This window comes from Eleutherodactylus coqui, chromosome 7 (genome assembly GCF_035609145.1).
Source record: "Eleutherodactylus coqui strain aEleCoq1 chromosome 7, aEleCoq1.hap1, whole genome shotgun sequence".
In the NCBI taxonomy this organism is placed as follows: domain Eukaryota; kingdom Metazoa; phylum Chordata; class Amphibia; order Anura; family Eleutherodactylidae; genus Eleutherodactylus; species Eleutherodactylus coqui.
The window spans coordinates 218,052,646-218,074,433 of NC_089843.1; the positions used below are offsets into that span (position 1 = coordinate 218,052,646).

Below are 21,788 nucleotides of genomic sequence, written 5' to 3' on the forward strand. Positions count from 1 at the left end.
CTCTCATTCACTTCAATGAGTGCTACAGATAACAGTGCTCCACTAAGAGCTTGGTTTTTTTCGTAGCCTGTGATAGGTCATCAATAGTTGATCGTTTGAGTTCCGCCACTCAGGACCCCGGATGATCAGCTGATTGGGCGCCTGCTGTCAGCAGACACTGCTAATCCTTCCACTGTGTAGTGGCCAGTGCTGGCAATTGCAGACATAGCGGTCATTGATTTTATCATAGGAATCTATTAAGATTGGAGTTCATGTCAGGAGACCCACGGTCAGGCCAGGACACACGTCCAAATTACGGATGCAAAAACACGGTAAAAATACTGTGGTGTGTCACTGACCTTAAGAACGGAACATACATTGAACAGCACAGAACCACACAGAGTGTTAAATGATAATAAACATTTAATAGTGCAGTTAAAAAAATGGAACAATGACATACATATATTTACATGCGTGAATCAATAATTACAAAATGATATTCATACTAAATAGTGCAGAAATACATTGAAGTGCCGTCAGTTTGTATTCAGTGCAGGTAATCTTATAAAAAAGCCACAAGTCTGACAGTGTGCCAGAATACAAAGAATTGTAGTGACTTCTCAGTAAGCTTTTATTGTGCTTCTCAGTCTCTTTTGCATTCTACTTTTAATCCATTACTACCTCAAACATAATGCCCACTATTCCGCAACTGTGGCATCACTGATAAATTTGTAAAAAAAAAAACAAGCCCCTAGAAGAAGTTGTCGTTGTGCTGCCAAACTCGACATGCAGTTACACCTCAGGTTGATATGCAAATGATTAGAGTTATGGTGATTAGATGAATGGTCCTGTTTCCTGAGGCCCTAAAAGTGGGTCCCCCCTTGGCCTATAAAATGTTCTCGGAGCTCCTTGTGTGTAATGACCTCTTCTCCTGCTTGTGTAGAGCTTGTTGACCACTAGATGCCTCTACGACACAATCAAAGGGATTTTACCCAGTTAACCGAGTTTACGAGGCACCGCATTATTGGTATGTGAGAAGCTGGATGGGCTTATTGATGAACTGCCCACTAGCTGGGCCGTTCTGACCAGACTGTTAGAAGGTGTTGAGACCAGTAGATGCGTGAGAACATGCACATAAGATGCCCTTGGCAGACCACCAGTAGAAAGGATCATCTAATCATCCAACAAGCACGAGGAGCTCCAACTGTTTCATTATCCACCATCTAGAGACAGGGGACGCCATCATTACTGTCGGAACCATCTCCAGGCGCTTAGCTGAAGGACATTTGAGACCTCGGGTTGAGCACCTCAATCCTGCCTTTGCTGTGCAGCGGCACACTGCCCCCGACTGCTGGTGTGATGGTCTGGGGGTTGATCACATATAACAGTCGGTCACCCCTAGTGATGGTACGGGAGACAATGACAGCTCAGCGATATGTTCAGGACATCCTGCAGCCAGGTGGTACAACAGGGTACTAGAACCTCCCTTCAAGTTTGAGTTTTCTGCAATAAATTATCCTTTTTCTCTGATATTGTAATCACCTACTTATATCAACATTACGACTAAACATTAGAGATGAGCGAGCACGATCGGAAAAGTCAGTTACTCAAGCGAGCCTCGCTCTTCTCAAGTAACTGCATTCTTGTCCGAGCGTGCTCAGGGGGGCGCGGCGGGGATAGTTCACCCCCGCCCCCCCCCCCCCCCGAGGTTAGCTCGAGTAACTGACTTATCCGAGCGTGCTCGCTCATCTCTACTAAACATGTAACGTTTCCTTCGATTACGCCACTCCTTCAAGTTGCTGGATTCTTTTTGACAATGAGTACATATTTAACCATATACTAGTATTTTAACTGATTAAAATAGTGCTGCACATTTTTTACAATTTTTGTCAAATTTATTATGCCAGTTCGTAAACAGATATACAAAGCATAAAGTTTTGGCAAAGTTTTACACTCAATGCAATGTGCCATACACTATCCTGTATAACAGGAATATATCTAACAAAACAATGAACTTGTGATCAACTTCTGATCTGTAAAGTGCTATAGTTGCATGTTTTCAATAACTTGCCCCTTAGTACTGACAGGCAGCAATTAACCCCTTAAGAAACAGGCCTGTTTGGGCCGTAAGAACAAATTATTTTCTCTTTTAAACGTCTATTTATTGTGCAAAAGTAGTAAAATATAAAAAAAAATATCTATTTGGTTTTGTCTTATTTGTTCCAACGCACAGAACAAAACTTAAAACACAAACGGGCCTTTCATAGAGGCCAGAATTTTGCCACATGACACACCGCAATTCGCAGTGGAAGGTGCTACTGCGGAACCCTATGGATTTTGCTGCAGAAGTCCAGGCAGAGTTAAGCCATTTTCAATTCTGCATCAAACTTCGCATGGAGGTATGCAGATTTTGGTGCGGAATTTTCTCTATGTTGCATCTAAATTCCATCTGAAAGGTTTAAAAGAACAATGGTGGAATCCCTTAGAAAGAGCTAATAAATTATATGGAACCCAAGATGCTACTGAAAAATACAGCTCATCCCAAAAAAACTAAGCTTTCATACAACAAAAGTCTAAAAAAAAGTTATGGCTATTGGAATGCAGCAATCAAAAAAATGAAAATAAAAATATTTTTTGGGGTCACTGTATTCTGAAAACCATAATTTTTTTATTTTTCCATTGACAGAGTAATCCAAGGGATTATGGTCGTTTTCTGCAGAACAAGCTGCAGTTTTCTTTTGAGTATATGCAGCCTTTAAATCACTTTTTAGTCCACACTACAGTAGGCAGACTGAACAAAAAAAGGCATTTCTGAAATTGCTCTGCTGTATTGATTTTTTTTATGTTTAATACCCTTGCACAACAAAAACACTTTAAAAAGGCGTTTGTTTTTGTTTCAGCTTTCAAGAGCCATATATATATATATATATATATATATATATATATACACACACATATGAACTACTATGAGCTTTCTTGCTCACCGCTCACCTAGTGCTGTGCAATTATTTAGCATTGTGTGTCCCTGGCTGCCATGATGAGCCCTCAGCACCTGGGGATTGTATTACATGGAGGAGGAAGGCAATGTGGTGACAGGAGGAACCTTGCCATCTGTCCAACCAATTAGTTACCCTGTTTGTATAAAAAAAATCCACATATTTGACATCATCATATCCATAACGACCTGTGCAACTAATGAAACACACGTCATGCATGGCAAAAAGTATAAAAAACTGAGGCAAAATCATCCCAAAAATGTCTCCCAAAAAACGAGTTAAAAGTGATTAAAAAACACATATGTACCCTAAAATGGTACCAATAAAAACTACAGCTCATCAAGCAGAAAACAAGCCTTCACAGAGCTCTGTCCATAGAAAAATGAGGTTAAAAAATTTTTAAAAAAAGTTTTATTCTGCCAAAGTGGAAAAACCTAAAAAAAATACTAATTTTGGTATCGATGTAATAATACCAGCCTGCAGAAAGAAAACTGAATGTCCTTTAAATCATGCAGCATAGAAGAAAAAAAAAAGTTGGTAGAATTGATGTATTTTCTCTCCCTGCTCTCCCCAAAAAATTAATAAAAGTTTTACAATATGTTATATTTACCCAAAAATGGTACCAATAAAAACTACAGTTTGCCATGCAAAATAACAAGCCCTCATACGGCCGCGTCGATGAGAAAATTTAAAAAAAGTTATCGCTTTTGAAAAGTGGAGATAAAAATCCCTTAAAAATCGTTGTTTCTTTATGGTCAGAATAGGTCATGTCACTAAAGGGTTAAAAGGCGGGGGGCACGGATGGCCAATGAGCATAATCTCTTGTTATGATTCATTTCTTAAGTGTTTTTCATGTCTTTCCTTTTTAGTACAGCAGCTGGGAAATGGAAGTATTTCCAGGAGTTCAGGCTGGGGGTGCTATGGCACAGGAGACGATGGTAGTATCCAGCCAGTTTCTGTTTTCCTATATGGATGCCTCTGGAATACAACATATATAAGTATCTCTGGAACACAACATTCCTGTCCTTAGTGTCTTGTTAGTTATTGAAAGTGCTCCGGACATGTTGCAATCCTTCAAAGAATCTTTTACTGTATTGTAGCAGTAATGTTGTACATCAAAGGCCGCAATTCTTAGTGATCCAACTACGCAAATATGTGACTCTGGAGTACACACCAGGTTTATATCGTAAGGCACATCCATCTCCAAAGCTGACAATTCCAATAAGCACCCACTTGCCGTTACTTTGTGTGGTTACCAGCGGACCTCCAGAATCACCCTTGTTAGGAGAAAGTGGAAATAAAAAAAAAACAACTTTTGTGAAAGTACTGAATTATATTTCATGCAGTAGTGTCGTGTGCATAGCGAGAAATACGTGTACAAAAGACAGGCATTGTTGGTGAAATTTTACTAACAGGGTCTCAGATGCTGAGCATGCAGCTTTGTCATAATTAACCTTTGTAATGTTTTACTAAGAGAGAAGTATCACACAGGCTGTAGGCTTTGAATGGTTTACTTTGTTGGGGATGCCGCAGCATATAACCTCTTGCATTGGAACAATAAAACAGAAGAGCTTGGAAACATCACTTGAGTGTTTCTCATTGTCTTCTTCTCTGATGCATCGAACAATAGTTAGGCACACCTGAGGCTATGATACCCTTTGAGTATCAGCTAAATTAAAGGGGTTGTCCCGCGAAAGCAAGTGGGGTTATACACTTCTGTATGGCCATATTAATGCACTTTGTAATGTACATTGTGCATTAATTATGAGCCATACAGAAGTTATTCACTTACCTGTTCCGTTGCTAGCGTCCCCGTCTCCATGGTGCCGTCTAATTTCAGCGTCTAATCGCCCGATTAGACGCGCTTGCGCAGTCCGGTCTTCTCCCTTCCGAATGGGGCCGCTCGTGCCGGAGAGCTGCTCCTTGTAGCTCCGCCCCATCACGTGTGCCGATTCCAGCCAATCAGGAGGCTGGAATCGGCAATGGAGCGCACAGAGCCCACGGTGCACCATGGGAGAAGACCCGCGGTGCATCGTGGGTGAAGATCCGGGCGGCCATCTTACTAAGGTAAGTAAGAAGTCGCGGGAGCGCGGGGATTCGGTTAAGTACTGGACGTTTTGTTTTTTTCACCCCTGCATCGGGTTTGTCTCGCACCGAACGGGGGGGCTATTGAAAAAAAAACAAAACGTTTCGGCGCGGGACAACCCCTTTAAGCAATTGGTTCAACACCTTACAAAGCTAACAAATACATTGAATCCATTGTGAAGAGACAATGAAATTTCAAAAACATCAGGAGCAATTCCTAATATTCTGTATTTGCTGACAAGCTCATGGACTTTAATTAACTACATGTGTGCCTGAGTGCAGTGTGACTAGAACATAACTAATGCATCCATAACTTACCTGACAGGCATCAATTTGTCCTTCAACGTATCCAGCACATATCATGGATGGGTCTATTAAATGCCCATACATCTGTGGGCTTCCGCATAAAGCTGAGCTGATTATCTTTACTTCAGCTTGCTGTAGAGTTGGTGACGTTCCACCTGTAAAGGAAGAACATCATGCTTTGATTTGCTGTAGAGTTCCAAGAAAATTCTCATCTTTTTGTTTACAAAGTCATACTTAATAGAGATGAGCGAGCACCAAAATGCTCGGGTGCTCGTTACTCGAGCCGAACTTTTTGTAATGCTCGAGAGGTTGTTTCGAGTAATGAACCCCATTGAAGTCAATGGGAGACTCAAGCATTTTCCATGCCGACCCATGATCGGTAGCTTTCTCTCTCTCTCTCTCTCCAGAGCTCCATTTTCTCGAGCAGCCGAGCGCCGCGAGGTGCTCGGCTCAAGTAACGAGTACCTTGAGTATGCTAATGCTTGGACGAGCATGCTCGCTCATATCTAATACTTTACCATTTGGAATTTTACCACTTATCTTGGTTTTTATGGGAATTCTGTACACATGTATATGTTTCTAAAAATCAGACCGGAATTGGACAGAAAAAGAAGCATTATATTGGCATTATATTAAATGGTTATATTCACACATGCAACTTTTTGAATTGGATGAACAGTCTGAGTAAAAAATAAACAACCGTATATCCGATTTTGTTGCGGCTTTTGGGTGTAAATCCCCTATTCAAGTCTACTGGTGCGTTTAAGAAAAGGATTGCATTTGTTTGATGCGACTGCAATCCGCTTTTATCGCATGTAACCTTGGTAGCCTTAAAAAAAAAAGTATGCAGAACTAGGAAGTATACCGAACCCATCATGCTTTTTCTTTAATGGGCATAAAAATCGGTTGTAAAACGGGTGAAAATTGCACAGAAAAATTGCAGAAATACATAGTGATTACAAAAAAATTGCCCCTCCACCCCCCCCCCCCCAAAAAAAGAAAAAACAGTCCAATTTTTCAAGATCTGCTGTATGAATACATCTTTTAGGCTGGATTCACACAAGCATACGCGTATTTGTGCACACATGAGCGCAGCGTTTTTTCAGGATGCATATTCCTTTTTTTTGCTTGCTCATCGGCGTATTTTACTGTACTTTTTGCGCACGCACGTTGTATGCAAAACAATATGTACCAACGCTCCCAGCAATAATTAGTCTAATGAGTTTAATATGTGTTCTTCTTCCTGCATAATCACACAGTGTTTCACGCATCTCCTGGCGTATTGCACATGCATTTGCGCATCCCCTTTGGACTTTTGGTGCACAAATGCGCATTTTAGGTGCGGATTGAGGAAATATATTCAGCTCTTATGAAAGCACTCTTAACGTTAAATGATGTAAGTTTACGTCCTGGCAGGGAGGTACTTAACATAATAGGACATAAACTCACTTCATGTGGATGGCGCGAGTTGAGAAGCTGAGCCCATGCCATCCCGCAATGGGAGCTGGCTGTGACAGACAGCAGAACTCCAGCAGCAACATCGGAGATCGATGAGAACATTGATCTCCGCTGTTAACCCCCTACATGCCGAGCTCCCTCTGTGACGTCATTGGACCTCTGCGATGTAATCGTGGAAGGCCGATGGGTTGCCTTGGCAACTCGACGCTAGATACTGGTGTCCAGGCTTGCAATTGCCTATGATCCCTATTGTAAGTGATAAGGCATTGCAGTACAGAAGTACTGCAATGCATTATCATAGCGGTTATGGTTCCAAGTCCCTTACAGGGGCATAAAAAATGTAAAAAGTAAAAAAGGGTTAAAGAAAAAATTTTTTTTAATGCACTTGCAGAAAAAACAATTGCAGAATTGATGTTTTCTCTCTCTGCTCTAAAAATAAAATAATAATAAAAGTTTTACAATACGCTATATGCACCCAAAAACGGTACCAATAAAAAACTACAGTTCGCCACGCGAAAAACAAACCCGCGTCAATGTAAAAATAAAAAAGTTATATCTTTTGAAAAGTGGAGATGAAAATCCCCCAAAAAGTGTTACATCCTTATGGCCAAAATAGGCGCGACCTTAACGACGGTGCGGATTTACTGAGCATATTGGCAGTAAGCCGCATGTCAAGCAGTTGTCGGCTATGCTGTGGCTGCCACGTCTGGGGACTCTGAAAGGAATAGTCAGTCTGGCTTGGATAAAACATTTCTATATGCAGTTCTTGCCGTAGATATAATACACAACTGATTAATAGAAGACCTTTTGGATCCTACGACGTCTAGTACTGACCGTCCTCTTTCAGTGCTCCCCATCCTGTGACGTAGCATGACTTATCATCGGCGAAGTTCTCGGAGGCACTCGGCAGACATACAGGTCGGATGTTCTGATTGAAGTTCACTGGATCAAGCAGCTGGACGAGCGCAATGTCATTCTGATGGGTTTCGCTGAAATAAGGTTGGTAGGTTATGATTCGTTTGACCTTGAATCCATGCTGAGGAGTGGATGACGTTTTCCCTAGTACCACCGTCCACATATTGGGCCTGTTGTCCCTGAAGGAGAGACGCAAAAAGAGAGAGAAATGATTCATGGTCAAGTAGAATATCCTCTAACTATATGATGTGGTATATATATGACAGCCAGGACCACTTTGTCTATTGGCCAAATAGTCTGTGTGTTCCTATTCATATACAGATAACTGCCATGTTATTAACCCCTTAAGGACCAGACACTTTTTAGGGATTTTACAGCCCTATTTTTTTCATTTAGCTATCAAACTTATTTTTGTTATGTTTTTTTTTTTCCGTGACATATAGGGCGATTGTTTAATATCTTTTTTACTTGCTTTTCCCCCCCCCTGTTTTTTCAGTTTTATTGGGGGTAAAATGCTAAAAAAAATGATTTTTTTAACATTTATAGTTATTTTTTTTTAATTTGTAAATTTACGCTAAAATAAAGTATGGGAACGGGTTAGTCATTTTGTTTCAAACATTTTGATATAAAGTATGTATGGTTTTGCATTACAGGGCGCTTAAAGCGACGGTTTTGGTTGATGTCGGTTTTGGGTTATTTTCTTTCTTATGTATATATTATTGTATTATTCTGTAATTATGTTTTTTTACTATCTATGCCCCCCATGACGTCATATAAGACCTCTGGGGAACATTCACCTGTTTTTGTCTTTTCTTTATTTGACACTTTCCCACTGTAGCTGGGGCATCCATAGGATCCCGAGTTACAAGGAAAAACAACCCCTGTAGTGAAATTAGTCACTGGCAGAGCTGATAAGGGTCTAGTATGACCCTCCAGCTCTGCTGTAGCAGGGAACCCCCAGCGGTCACATGACCCTGCACCCCCTTCCCCCCCCACACACACACCCCGGCTCCCGTAGTGAACGTTACACTTCTACTTTCAATTTTGGAGTACACAGTGCACTTTGTGCCTGTGTACTCAGGGAAGGAAAAGGCAGAAAGGGTTAAAAAACCCTCCTGCCTTCTCCTCTGGGTTATCAGCTGTCAGTGACAGCTGATAACCCGACCTGACTGATTGATTGCAGTGCCTGGTCTTTAATGGGTCTAAGAACATGTCCTATCATGTTCTATCTTTGCGCGCATCTCGGAGCCAACATGCGAGTTTGCACTCGCATGTCCTATCTTTTGTTAGGTGCGCTATAGGGACGTATTGGTTCCTATTAGAAGCACGTTCTGTGCGCTGCTAACAGCGCTCATATGAGGCCTGAATCCACTTCTTGATGACTATCTTCACTGTGTACCATGCAGGAGGCGTAGTTAGAGGCTCATGGGCCCGGGTGCAAAAGTTTAGCTTGGGGCGCCCTTACAGACCCCTCCAACCGCCACTCCTTTTCACGGCTACTCTTTGTACATCACTTTTAGCTACATTACTGTTTTTTTTAAATGACGCATCAATGGATCATTAGTAATCAGGGGTTTTAGCAGAGCTTTAAAACATCCAGAACACAAGCCTCAAGGCGCGCTTCGCTTCCTCAGGAAAGAAAAAAATAATTTTTATATACATATATATACATACACACACACACACACACATATACATCGGAGATAGCATAATAACAATATATACAATAGAGACAACATAAGCTGACTTTTATAACATGTTAGGGCTCGTGTCCACGGCCAGGTTTTCACCACCTATTATGCGTGCGTTGCGCAAACACATGTGGTGCACAGTGAACGGAGTCAATGAAAGTCAATGGACTGCGTGTAGATATGCAACAGAAATAAATCCCAGCATGCTCTCTTTCTCTGCGTACCACGCAACGTGAGCCCTGTACACTTGTATGGACTGCATATGATACACTGCCCATACGCAATACATTGTTTCGATACACATTCTCACTCTAAGCACTCCCCATCACACAGAACACCCCTCGTACCCCCCACTCCCCATCACACAGAACACCCCTCGTACCCCCCACTCCCCATCACACAGAACACCCCTCGTTCCCCTTCCACTCCTCATCACACAGAACACCCCTCGTCCCCTCCACTCCCCATCACACGGAACACCCCTTGTCCCCCCCCCACTCCCCTTCACACGGAACACCCCTCGTTCCCCCTCCACTCCCCATCACACGGAACACCTCTCGTCCCCCCCAACTCCCCATCACAAGGAACACCTCTCGTTCCCCCCCCCACACCCCATCACACAGAACACACCTCGTCCCCCCCCCCCACTCCCCATCACACAGAACACCTCTCGTTCCCCCTCACTCCCCATCACACAGAACACCCCTCGCACCCCCCCCACTCCCCATCACACGGAACAGCCCTCGTCCCCCCTCGACTCCCCATCACACAAAACACCCCTCGTCCCCCCCCAGTCCCCATCACACGGAATACCCCTCGTTCCCCCCTCCCACTCCCCATCACACGGAACACCCCTCGTACCCCCCCTACTCCCCATCACACGGAACACCCTTCGTACCCCCCCACTCCCCATCACACAGAACACCCCTCGTCCCCGCCCACTCCCCATCACACAGAACACCCCTCGTCCCCCCCCTCACTCCCCATCACACAGAATGCCCCTTGTCCCCCCCACTCCCCATCACACGGAACACCCCTCGTTCCTCCCCCCCACTCCCCATCACACGGAACACCCCTCGTTCCTCCCCCCACTCCCCATCACACGGAACACCCCTCGTTCCCCCCCCCACTCCCCATCGCACAGAACACCCCTCGTACCCCTCCTACTTCCCATCACACGGAACACCCCTCATTCCCCCCTACTCCCCATCACACAGAACACCCCTCGTCCCCCACCCACTCTCCATCACACAGAACACACCTCGTCCCCCCCACTCCCCATCACACGGAACACACCTCGCCCCCCCCACTCCCCATCACACAGAACACACCTCGTCGTCCCCCCCCCACTCCCCATCACACGGAACACCCCTCGTTCCCCCTCCACTCCCCATCACACAGAACACCCCTCGTCGCCCCCCCCCACTCCCCATCACACAGAACACACCTCGTCCCCCCCCACTCCCCATCACACAGAACACACCTCGTCCCCCCCCCCACTCCCCATCACACAGAACACCCCTCGTTCCCCCCCCACTCCCCATCGCACGGAACACCCCTCGTACCCCTCCTACTTCCCATCACACGGAACACCCCTCGTTCCACCCAACTCCCCATCACAAGGAACACCCCTCATCCCCCCCCCCCACTCCCCATCACACAGAACACCTCTCGTTCCCCCCCCCCACTCCCCATCACACGGAACACCCCTTGTACCCCCCCACTCCCCATCACACGGAACACCCCATGTCCCCCCCCCCACTCCCCATCACGCGGAACACCCCTCGTTTCCCCCCCACCCCACTCCCCATCACACGGAACACCCCTCGTACCCCCTTTACTCCCCAACACACGGAACACCCCTCGTTCCCCCCCACTCCCCATCACACGGAACACCCCTCGTCCCCCCCCACTCCCCATCACACAGAACACCCCTCGTCCCCGCCCACTCCCCATCACACGGAACGCCCCTCGTCCCCCCCACTTCCCATCACACGGAACACCCCTCGTTCCTCCCCCCCACTCCCCATCACACGGAACACCCCTCGTTCCCCCCCCACTCCCCATCACACGGAACACCCCCCGTACCCCTCCTACTCCCCATCACACGGAACACCCCTTGTTCCCCCCTTTTCCCCATCACGCGGAACACCCCTCGTCCCCCCCACTCCCCATCACACGGAACACCCCTCCTTACTCCCCATCACACGGAACGCCCCTCGTCGTCCCCCACTCCCCATCACACGGAACACATCTCATCCTCCCCCGACTCCCCATCACACGGACTAGCTCGATTGCTGGTCATGTGTTCTTTTTCCGGCGGTGCGGAGAGTCCTCCGCACCTGCAGTGCAGCCGTTTTCTTCGTGCAGTAACACGGGCGCATCGGCGCCCGGATGTGCCCGTGTGACTGAGCCCTTAAGCTGCTTTATCACCATTATGAACTATCTGATGCTTCTTACTTAAGCAGCAATAACCCTCCATTGCTCTCTATGGAAAAAGGATTCTTCATGCACATGAGCAGAAACCAGTTGTGATTTCCGCTCACAGATGTAAAATCGCAGCATGCTCCATTTTCTTGTGATTCCCGCATGGACGGCTTCCATTGAAATCATTGGAAGTCATCAGACCCGCAGCCCGTCCGTAAATGACATTGTTAATGGGCCGCGGATTCCGTGGGAAAAGCAGGTATTTACAAGAAAAAAATCTGTACTGCGCATGTCCGACAGCGAGCCATGTGAATCATCCGCAGTACAGAGAAGCCGGAAGAAGACAGGTCCGCACGGAGGCCGGCGAAGACGACAGGTACGCAGGGTCACCCGCTGCAGTCAGGGCCAGATTCCGTGCAGGATTCTGGAACCGGAATCCGGGCGTGCGGTGTGAGCCCGGCCTTACCATCTGTTCTCTCTATGAATCACCCTTCTCAGGGTAATGCAATCTAACCGCTGACCTCTTTTTCCCCCGGTGTCTTTGTGCGCCAACCTGTATGCAGCGCAGACACCAAGGGGAGAGGTCAGTGGTCACAGACTGCACTGCCACCATCGCTCGAGACCTGTAGGCTAGGTGAGTGGAATGCCCGTAGGGATACAGCCTGGCCCAAGGCCAACAGTGAGGTCTCCATTACTAATGGGCATACTATGGGGGTAACTTATTATTACTGGATCCAATATAGGAGATATTGTTACTACTGGGGCCACCTATATAAGGGGCACTTACTACTGCGGCCACTATTACTGGAGTCACTATGAGGGTCCCTATTACTTCTGCGGCCACTGTGAGGGACACTATTGCTTCTGCAGACCCTATGGGGGTCATTGTTCAGATTTGGTCACACATGCGTAAGTGCATTTTGATTACGCTTATATGCCACCCATTTGCACAACCGCCTCCGCCCGCCTGCATTTTTAGCTGCCCCAGCCATTTTCGTCTGCCCAGTTACACTGCGTTTTGCGGATGCAAAAAAACAACCCAGACAGGCCCATTGAAATGGTGCACAAATATGCAGTGAATACACAGGTTATTTGCGCCGGCCCACTCACTGCAATGGCCTACTGTGGTGCGTAATATCAAACTGGGCCATGTTGTGTATTTTTTCACATGCTTACGTGAATGAACCATTGAAATCAATGGGTTCTGTTCACTGCATATTACACGCATTTTCCTTCTAATCTCTTATTATTTCACCTTTGATACTGTCTTGCCCAATCGGTATAGCACGAAAGAAGCAGGCAAGATCTTTGTAAGTACATCTAGAATATACTGTACTTTCCCATTCGTCCTGATCCAAGCCAAACAAATACCATACATTTCTGAAGGTTCTAAATGGCGAATGCCTTATGATCACTAGGTAGAAGCCAGATAACCACTTACGTTTCAAAACAGTGAGCAGCGGAGACCAGCCAGGTATTGTTGATCAATGACGCCCCACATCTATGAATTCCATTCATCCGCAGGCTGGCTTGCCAGGGCCATGACGCCAAGGCTGCTGGCTCACCACCTACTATTCTGCTCAGTCCTGAAGGTCCTCCAACACCACATTCTGTCAGAAAATAATATGTAGACATGTTACCAGGTAACGTATATATAATGTTACAGTATTGTATTACTTCCAGACAAGCCCATCTCAACTCCATATCTCCTTTCGTAGCATGTTTAGAAAAAGCGGGAGACCCACTCTTGACTTCTCTATTAACGAAAGCCATAGGCTGTATTCATGAGCATAGACTTCCAATAAATCCTATCATTCTTTTGTATGGCGGTATTATTATAGGCTTGTTCATACCTCACAGAACAGCCTCCCCTAACTACTGGATGCCAGCGGTTGGCAGTCGTGGATACTTTTACACACTAATAGCAACGGCTGCAGTGATACAGTTGGTGGCTACATTCAGTAAGTCTGGAACAGTTTCGGGCCCTTTCACTCTTTTTTACATTTTGTTATGTTGTGGCGTTGTGCAAATTGTAAAAAAATGAAGTTTTCCCCCATCATTCTGCACTTAATACCCCATAATGACAACGTGAAAATAGAATCTTAGGAAAAAAAAAAAAAAACTAACATTTTGCATTGACATACAGTAAGTATTCAGAGCCTTTGGGATGACACCTAAAATTTAGCTCTGTGGGCCTGCCCATTTCTCTTGATCATCTTGTTTCTACATTTTGCTGATTATTAACAGACACACTCATCTATATAAAGATCTTACAGCTCACAATGCATATCAGAGCCAAAACCAAGCCATGAGGAAAGAACTGCTTGTAGAGCTCAGAGACAGGATTGTGTGGAGGCACAGATCTGGAGAAGGTTATAAAAAAATTCCTGCTGCACTGAAAGTTCCCTAGAGCCCAGCGGCCTCCATAAGTCTTAAATAGAGATGAGTGAGCGTACTCGTTAAGGACAGATACTTGAGTGAGTATCATCCTTTACGAGTACCTGCCTGCTCGTCCACAAAGATTCGGGTGCCGGCGTGGAAGAACGGGTGAGAACGGGGGGAGATCTCTCCCCTCCCCCTGTTCCCCCCTGCTCACTCCGGCGCAACCCACTGCTCACCCCCGCCAGCACCCGAATCTTTGCGGACGAGCAGGCAGGTACTCGAAAAGAACGATACTCGCTCAAGTACCTGTCCTTAACGAGTACGTTCATTCATCTCTGGTCTTAAATGGAAGAAGTTTGGAACAACCAGGACTCTTCCTAAAGCTGGCCAGCCGACTAAATTAAGTAATGGAGGGAGAAGACTCTTGATAATAGAGATGATCAAGAACCCAATAGTCATTCTGGCTGAGCACCAAGAGATCCTGTGTGCATTTGGAAAAAGCTCCTAGAACATCAACCATCACTGCAGCCTCCACCAAGCTGGGCTTTATGGCAGAGTGGCCAGAAAGAAGCCTCTCCTCAGTAAAAGAGACGAGAAAGCCCACCTGGAGTCTGCCAAAATCACCTAAACAACTCTCATACTGTGAGAAACAAGATCCTCTGATCTGATGAAACCAAGACTGAACTATCTGGCCTCATTTCTAAGCATTATGTCTGTAGGAAACCAAGCGCTGCTCATCACCCGCCCAATACTATCCCTACAGTGAAGCCTGGTGGTGGCAGCATCATTCTATGGGGGTGGTTTTCAGCAGCTGGAACATGGACAGCGGTCAGTGTTGATGGAAAGCTGAACGGAGCAAAGTACAGAAATTATGACAACCTGATCCAGAGCACAAGGCACCTCAGACTGGGCAGAAGGTTCACCTTCCAACAAGGCAATGGCCATAAGCACACAGACAGGACAACACAGGAGTTGCTTAAGGACATCTCTGTGAATGTCTACGACTGCCCCAGTCAGAGCTCTTACTTGAACCCAATCAAACATCTCTGGAGAGACCTGAAAATGGCTGTCCACACACGGCCCCCATCCAACATGACAGCTTCAGAGGATCTACAAAAAATAATAAGGGTCTGAAAACTTTCTGAATCCTTTGTAGTGGAGCCCTTAGTCCATTGATAAATAGATCTACTCCCAAGATGATGAGTTTGGACAATATAATGATGCTAAGGTGCATATATTTACAGCAGTAGTTTTATCCCCACGCACTGCTGCAAGTGTATATTTAGACTAGCTTCAGACGAGCGTATTACAAGTAATAGGAAGGAGTGTCCCGGCCCAACCGTGGGTGTACCGACCCAAACTCAGAGGGAATGATCATGCTCTGAATTCAGGTCCGTACACCCGTGACCCGGCCGAGGTACTGGTCCATATCACAGGTTCATAGATAGACCCTGAATACGCTCAAGTGACACTGGCGCTAGTGCAATGGAAGTGTTTGCACATCAGAGAAATATATACATGAACATATTTTGGGGATGATAGTGACAAATATGAGAAGAAGAATGATAAACTTTAGAAGGTGAAAAAACTCAGTTCAGTTAGACCACCATCACACGGGCGTATGCGTATTTGCACACTTAAAGGGGTTGTCCCGCGCCGAAACGGGTTGTTTTTTTTTTCAATAGCCCCCCCGTTCGGCGCGAGACAAACCCGATGCAGGGGTTTAAAAAAAAAAAACGGATAGTACTTACCCGAATCCCCGCGCTCCGGTGACTTCTTACTTACCTTGCGAAGATGGCCGCCGGGATCTTCACCCACGGTGGACCGCAGGTCTTCTCCCATGGTGCACCGTGGGCTCTGTGCGTTCCATTGCCGATTCCAGCCTCCTGATTGGCTGGAATCGGCACACGTGACGGGGCAGAGCTACGAGGAGCAGCTCTACGGCACGAGCGGCCCCATTCAGAAGGGAGAAGACCGGACTGCGCGAGCGCGTCTAATCGGGCGATTAGACGCTGAAATTAGACGCACCATGGAGACGAGGACGCCAGCAACGGAACAGGTAAGTGAATAACTTCTGTATGGCTCATAATTAATGCACAATGTACATTACAAAGTGCATTAATATGGCCATACAGAAGTGTATACCCCCACTTGCTTTCGCGGGACAACCCCTTTAAGTGCAAGACAAGAAGCACGGAAAATGTGTGCAAGGTCGGCTTCGCTTGAGCATATGCACAATTACGCACTGAATGAAGCTTCTTTGCGTGTGTATCGGCACATGCCACTGCATTTTTTCTGTCCGCAGGACATTTGCACGCAGGATACATTGACTGAAATAGCTAATTAGTCTCTAATGAGTTTCAGATGTGTTCATTTTCCAGCAGAATTACCTATTCCCTTGCATATTGTGCATGCATTTGCACATCCCCACATTGACTTCTATGGGGGCCTTTGGTGTGCAAATACGCAGAAAAATAGAAAGTACTATTTGTTTTTGTGCAGCCGAAATGTGCATACAAAATACGAATATATGAATGAATCCATTGAAATCAATGGGTTCTATTCTTTGTGTATTGTGCGGATCAGTGCCATATCGCTGCGATTTCTCGTGGTGATAGCACGATTTTGTAGCGCTACAAAGTCGCATTTGGTGCTACAAAGTTGACTGACTTTGTAGCACCACATGTGAGGATTTTCGGGAGAAGGGGGCTGAAAAATATGTGCCCTACCCCGAAAATATGCCGTAGCTGTAGAAAAAAAAAGAAAGTATGCATCACCTTGAAGCGCTGTCCTGGGTTCTGTTGCAGATTCTTCTCGGTCCCCAGCAGTCCTATTAGGCCTCCTTCCCACGAACGGATTTCCGCCGCGTAATTCGCGGCGAAAATCCGCTGCGTTGCACGCAGCTATTAGGTTCTATTGAACCTAATAGCTCCATGCTCACGATGCGTAATTCCACCGCGGAATTACGCACCGCGATTTCTCCCGTCCTCACCCGCAGCATGCTCTATTTTCTGCGGGTGAGGACGGGCTGTACGCACTGACGGCTTCCATTGCAGTCAATGGAAGCCGTCCATTCACGCTATCTCCCGCTGTAACCAGCGGGAGATAGCGTGAAAAAACGCTTTCCCGCCCACCGCCGAGCGTCATATGACGCCAAATGACGCGGTCCGGCCGCGTCACGTGACACGGCTGGTGACGCGAGAGCGGTGGGCGGTGATGAGCGGTGACGAGCGGTGACGCGGCGGTGGTGGGCGGGGAAGCGATTTCACGCTATCTCCCGCAGGTAAGTATAGGGGCTCTGGGGGGCGCCGTGACGGGCTTCACAGCGGAATATTACGCTGCGGAGCCCGTCACGCTCGTGGGAAGGAGGCCTAATTCATCTCTTCTGGCCAGGGATTGAGAAACCGCTGCCTCCTGGAAGAGGTACCTGTGATTGGCTGACGCTTAGCCAATCACAGCCAGCGCTCGATGAATGGCTGTGATTGGCTAAGCGTCAGCCAATCACAGCCAGCACTTCCAGGAGGCGGGGTTTTTTCAATCACCGGCCAGAAGAGATGAAGACAAACGGTGCCGGGGACGGAGAGAAAGCTGCAGCAGCGTCGGAAAGCGCTTCTAAGGTGATGTATGTTTTTTGGGGTTTTTTTCCCCTGAAGTTAGGGCTTAGGTCAGGGCTTTGACAGTAGGATTTCCTCCTGTTAAAGTTGCATCGCATCACACGAAAATTGCGTTTCATGCGATGCAACAGAGAGGAAAGCTCCATAGGGAAACATGGGCTACAAAACCTCACGATTTGCATTCATATCGCCGGACCCACGAGGTTTTTGTGTCGGGTTGTTGCATGCCACAAAACATCACATGTGTGAAGTAACCCATAGGAAAGCATGAGCTTCACATACATGCGATTAGCATTGTCGCAATGCGGCCTAAATGTGAGGAAAGTGAAGAAAATATTCCAGATATATACTGTGTGATATCCTTTCTATACAATGTAGAGTTGTGAAGACGGTGCATAGGACACAAGGTTGTACAAGATTATAAAGCGGATGAGACCAGGTAAGTCCTTAACTAGAGCTTAGCTTCAGGGAACGCATATATTTGCTCAGGTGTCAAAAAATGTAAGAAACAAACATGAAAAATATGACCTGATAATTTATTCTAAATGTATCATAATAATCCTAACAGTAAGAATAGATATGAAGTTACATGATCTTACCACAATACAGAAGGTTCTCTGCATCCGTCACTGTGATATCTAAGGGGATAAGTCAACATTCATTATTAGAGAAGAACATTTTCTCATATTCCTGAATTTAAGGGGTTTTACACGGTTTTAACATGGCTGACCTATCCTTAGAAGAGGCCATCGATATTCCATCCCTGAAGGTCTATTCTATGGGATTCCACCAATCAGTCCATCAATGTTAATAGCCCAGAGAACCAATTTATGGTGGCCACGCACATCACATTAAAGCCACCAAACCCACCATTTTTGGAGACATTAGTGAATAATTTAATCTGTTTAGGGATCTTCTAGTTATGCCCCAACAGCAGATGGATTTTAACACACCCAATAGTTTATAAGCCACTTTCGTAAAAGTTTGTTCCCCCCTTCACATTGAAATGTGATGCCAAGTGTCCATGCTTATAGCTGGAGTCAGGAATAGCTCTATAATGTGTTAGGGCATTTTCAAACATTTAATGCATATCCTATCCCAATGGTATAGCGGGTGAGCATGTGCCCTGGGTACTGGATGTGGACCAACAGCTCCTCTGCTTTGGGTGAGGCCTCCTGTTCACAGGCGGGTCGGATTCCGCATGGGTAAGCCCGCAGCGGAATCCGGCAGTGCCGTCCGCGCGTACGTCACACCTTTCTTTTTCTGTACTGTGGATGGTCCGTACGGCTTAAGCCTCCTGCTCTTCCCGCGGAATCGGCGGCTAGTTCGCAGTGTCAACTGTGGACGGGCCCCAGATCAGATGGCTTCCGTGGACTTCAATGGAAGCTGTCCATGTGGGAACCGCTGTAAAATGAAGCATGCTGCAATTTTTCATCCGCGAGCGGAAACCACAACTCGTTAACGCTCATTTCCCATTGCATGCTATGGAAGGTTATCGCTGCAGAATCCGGAGCGGAACACCCACTCCAGACTCCGCCGCAATAGTCCGCCTGTGGACATGAGGCCAAAAGTGTTTAGATACAGGGCAAGAGTTATATATTTAAATGCAGAACTTTTGTAGTACTGTCCACCTTCTAAGCAAGATTCAATACAGCGTTTCCTGAAAATAAGACCCTGTCTTATATTGATTTTTGGCCCAAAACAGGCACTAGGTCTTATTTTCGGGGGTATCTCATTATACGTACCTAGCAGGATCGGTTCAGGTCACTCCCGCTGCTCTTCAGAGCTCTGACGCGCTTCTTGCAGTCCTTGGCCATTCATATAACATCACTTGCTGGTTACAGGATTCATAAATCCTGCCACCAGGAAGCGATGGCTCTGATTAGTTCTCGAGCGCTGCTCAGCCAATCAATGCAGTGCTTGATGAACCAATGTAATGGCTGTGATTGGTTCATCAAACGCTGCATTGATTGGTTCTTCAAACGCTGCTCAGCCAATCACAGCCATCGCTTCCTAGAGGCAGGATTTATGAATTGGCTGAGCCGCGGAGAGCAGTGGGAGGGACCTGTACCGAACCTGCTAGGTAATGTATTCCTTTTTTCCCCCTTTTTAAAATGCAATGCAGCTAGGGCTTATTTTCAGGGTAGGGTTTATATTCAAGTCTCCCCAAAAAATCAGGGTATGTCTTATTTTCGGAGGAAGCAGGGTAGTTATGAAACCATGTATTACGTATTTGGTAAGGACTGATCTAGATACCCCATAAGGATATTAGTAATTCATAGTGTTAAAAGATATACCATTTAGAACCATCCAGTTGATGTTTCAGATTTCATATAGGGATGATGACTTTGAATTCCAACATATGCAAAGTGAGGCGCTGACTGGAAATTGTGGTCATCTTTTCCTCATACCATGTGTTTACTCATCTGCCATAAGCACTTATTTAGATGATATAAAGCAAGTGGCATCTGAGCACAAGGCATGTGTCACCATACACATGCAAATGTGAACATGAGACATCTCCGCCTTATGTCATCTGTGGTTTATAGGAGCAGCCAACCTTTCATATAGTAATCACAATGCATGTTCTCATGGAAAGCAGCCATGTGCTCCTCAGTGCCAGAATGAAAACCAATTGGAACCTCTTTATCTTCCTTGGATCGGTCCAGTATTGGAAGCTCCTAAGGCTTTTTCATTGCATCACACACTTTGTTGCTTTAGCATTAAACCTGTCTGCAGCACCCCGATTGGATGTTGATTGCTCTCAATACATAGGGTTATTGAAAGCATAAAAAAATGTAAAAAATTGCAAATCTCAGTGTTTGGGGCTCCATGCATTTTAAGAGTGACTGTGCCGTCCAAAAACATTTGACATGTCATACATTTTTACCACTGGGGATCCAAGTGCTGAGAACACCGACTGCTAGAATGAAGGCTGTCATGGCTCGCTAGGTGAAGGTAGTCTACTGGTCTGTCTTCTGCTAGCGACCTGTCACAACGCTCGGATGATCTGTCTGGGTCTCGGCACCCGGATCTTCAGAGATAAAAACTTTTCACATGTTCCTATGACATGTCAAAAAGCTCTTGGGAAGCACAGTTACACTCTAAGGGCTTAGTCACACGGGTGCCGATGCGCCCGTGTGACTGAGCCCTTACTGTAGGAAGAAGACGGCCCTACTTCAAGACGGACGACTCCCCGCAGCGCTGATGAAAGAACACATGACCGGCAATGAAGCCGGTCACATGTTCTTTCTTCCGGCGCTGCAAAGAGACGTTGGTCCTGAAGTGCGTTCGTCTTCTTCCTACGATGCGCCCGTGTGACTAAGCCTAAAAAATAATCAAGCACCTAGAAAAAGTTGTCATTTTTTTGGCAAAACTCGGCATGTAGACAAATAATGTTCCATCTCAGGCAGATTTGCAGGTGATCAGAGTTGTGGTGTGATATGCAGGTGATCAGAGTTCTGGTGTGATATGCAGGTGATCAGAGTTGTGGTGTGATATGCAGGTGATCAGAGTTCTGGTGTGATATGCAGGTGATCAGAGTTGTGGTGTGATATGCAGGTGATCAGAGTTCTGGTGTGATATGCAGGTGATCAGAGTTGTGGTGTGATATGCAGGTGATCAGAGTTCTGGTGTGATATGCAGGTGATCAGAGTTGTGGTGTGATATGCAGGTGATCAGAGTTCTGGTGTGATATGCAGGTGATCAGAGTTCTGGTGTGATTAGATGAACGGTCTTGTCACCGGAGGCCCTAAAAGTGGTTCCCCCTGGCCTATAAGAGGCTCTCGGAGGCTCCTTGTGTGTAGTGACCTCTTCTTCCGCTTGTGTAGAGCTTGTTGACCACCAGACGATTCTACGATGCAGAGAAGAGATGTCACCCAGCTGAGAGAGGGCGCATTATTGGAGTGCAACAAGCTGTATGGTTGTATGAACGA

The 21,788-nt window shown here is 46.1% G+C and overlaps 1 protein-coding gene across 2 annotated transcripts in view; it reads right to left on the bottom strand.

Annotated features, from left to right (window-relative positions):
• Positions 1 to 2,903: 2,903 nt before the first annotated feature.
• Positions 2,904 to 21,788, bottom strand: part of LOC136573156 (transmembrane protease serine 11G-like) — a 43,959-nt gene continuing 25,074 nt past the window's right edge. For both annotated transcript variants that reach the window (XM_066574382.1, XM_066574383.1), the window contains exons 6-10: positions 18,453 to 18,491; positions 13,299 to 13,467; positions 7,659 to 7,918; positions 5,379 to 5,521; positions 2,904 to 4,252 (exon numbers count right to left, since the gene is read on the bottom strand). In XM_066574382.1, the coding sequence (XP_066430479.1) occupies positions 4,091 to 4,252; positions 5,379 to 5,521; positions 7,659 to 7,918; positions 13,299 to 13,467; positions 18,453 to 18,491 (773 nt within the window). In that variant the 3' untranslated portion in view covers positions 2,904 to 4,090. The remainder of the gene's footprint in view (positions 4,253 to 5,378; positions 5,522 to 7,658; positions 7,919 to 13,298; positions 13,468 to 18,452; positions 18,492 to 21,788) is intronic.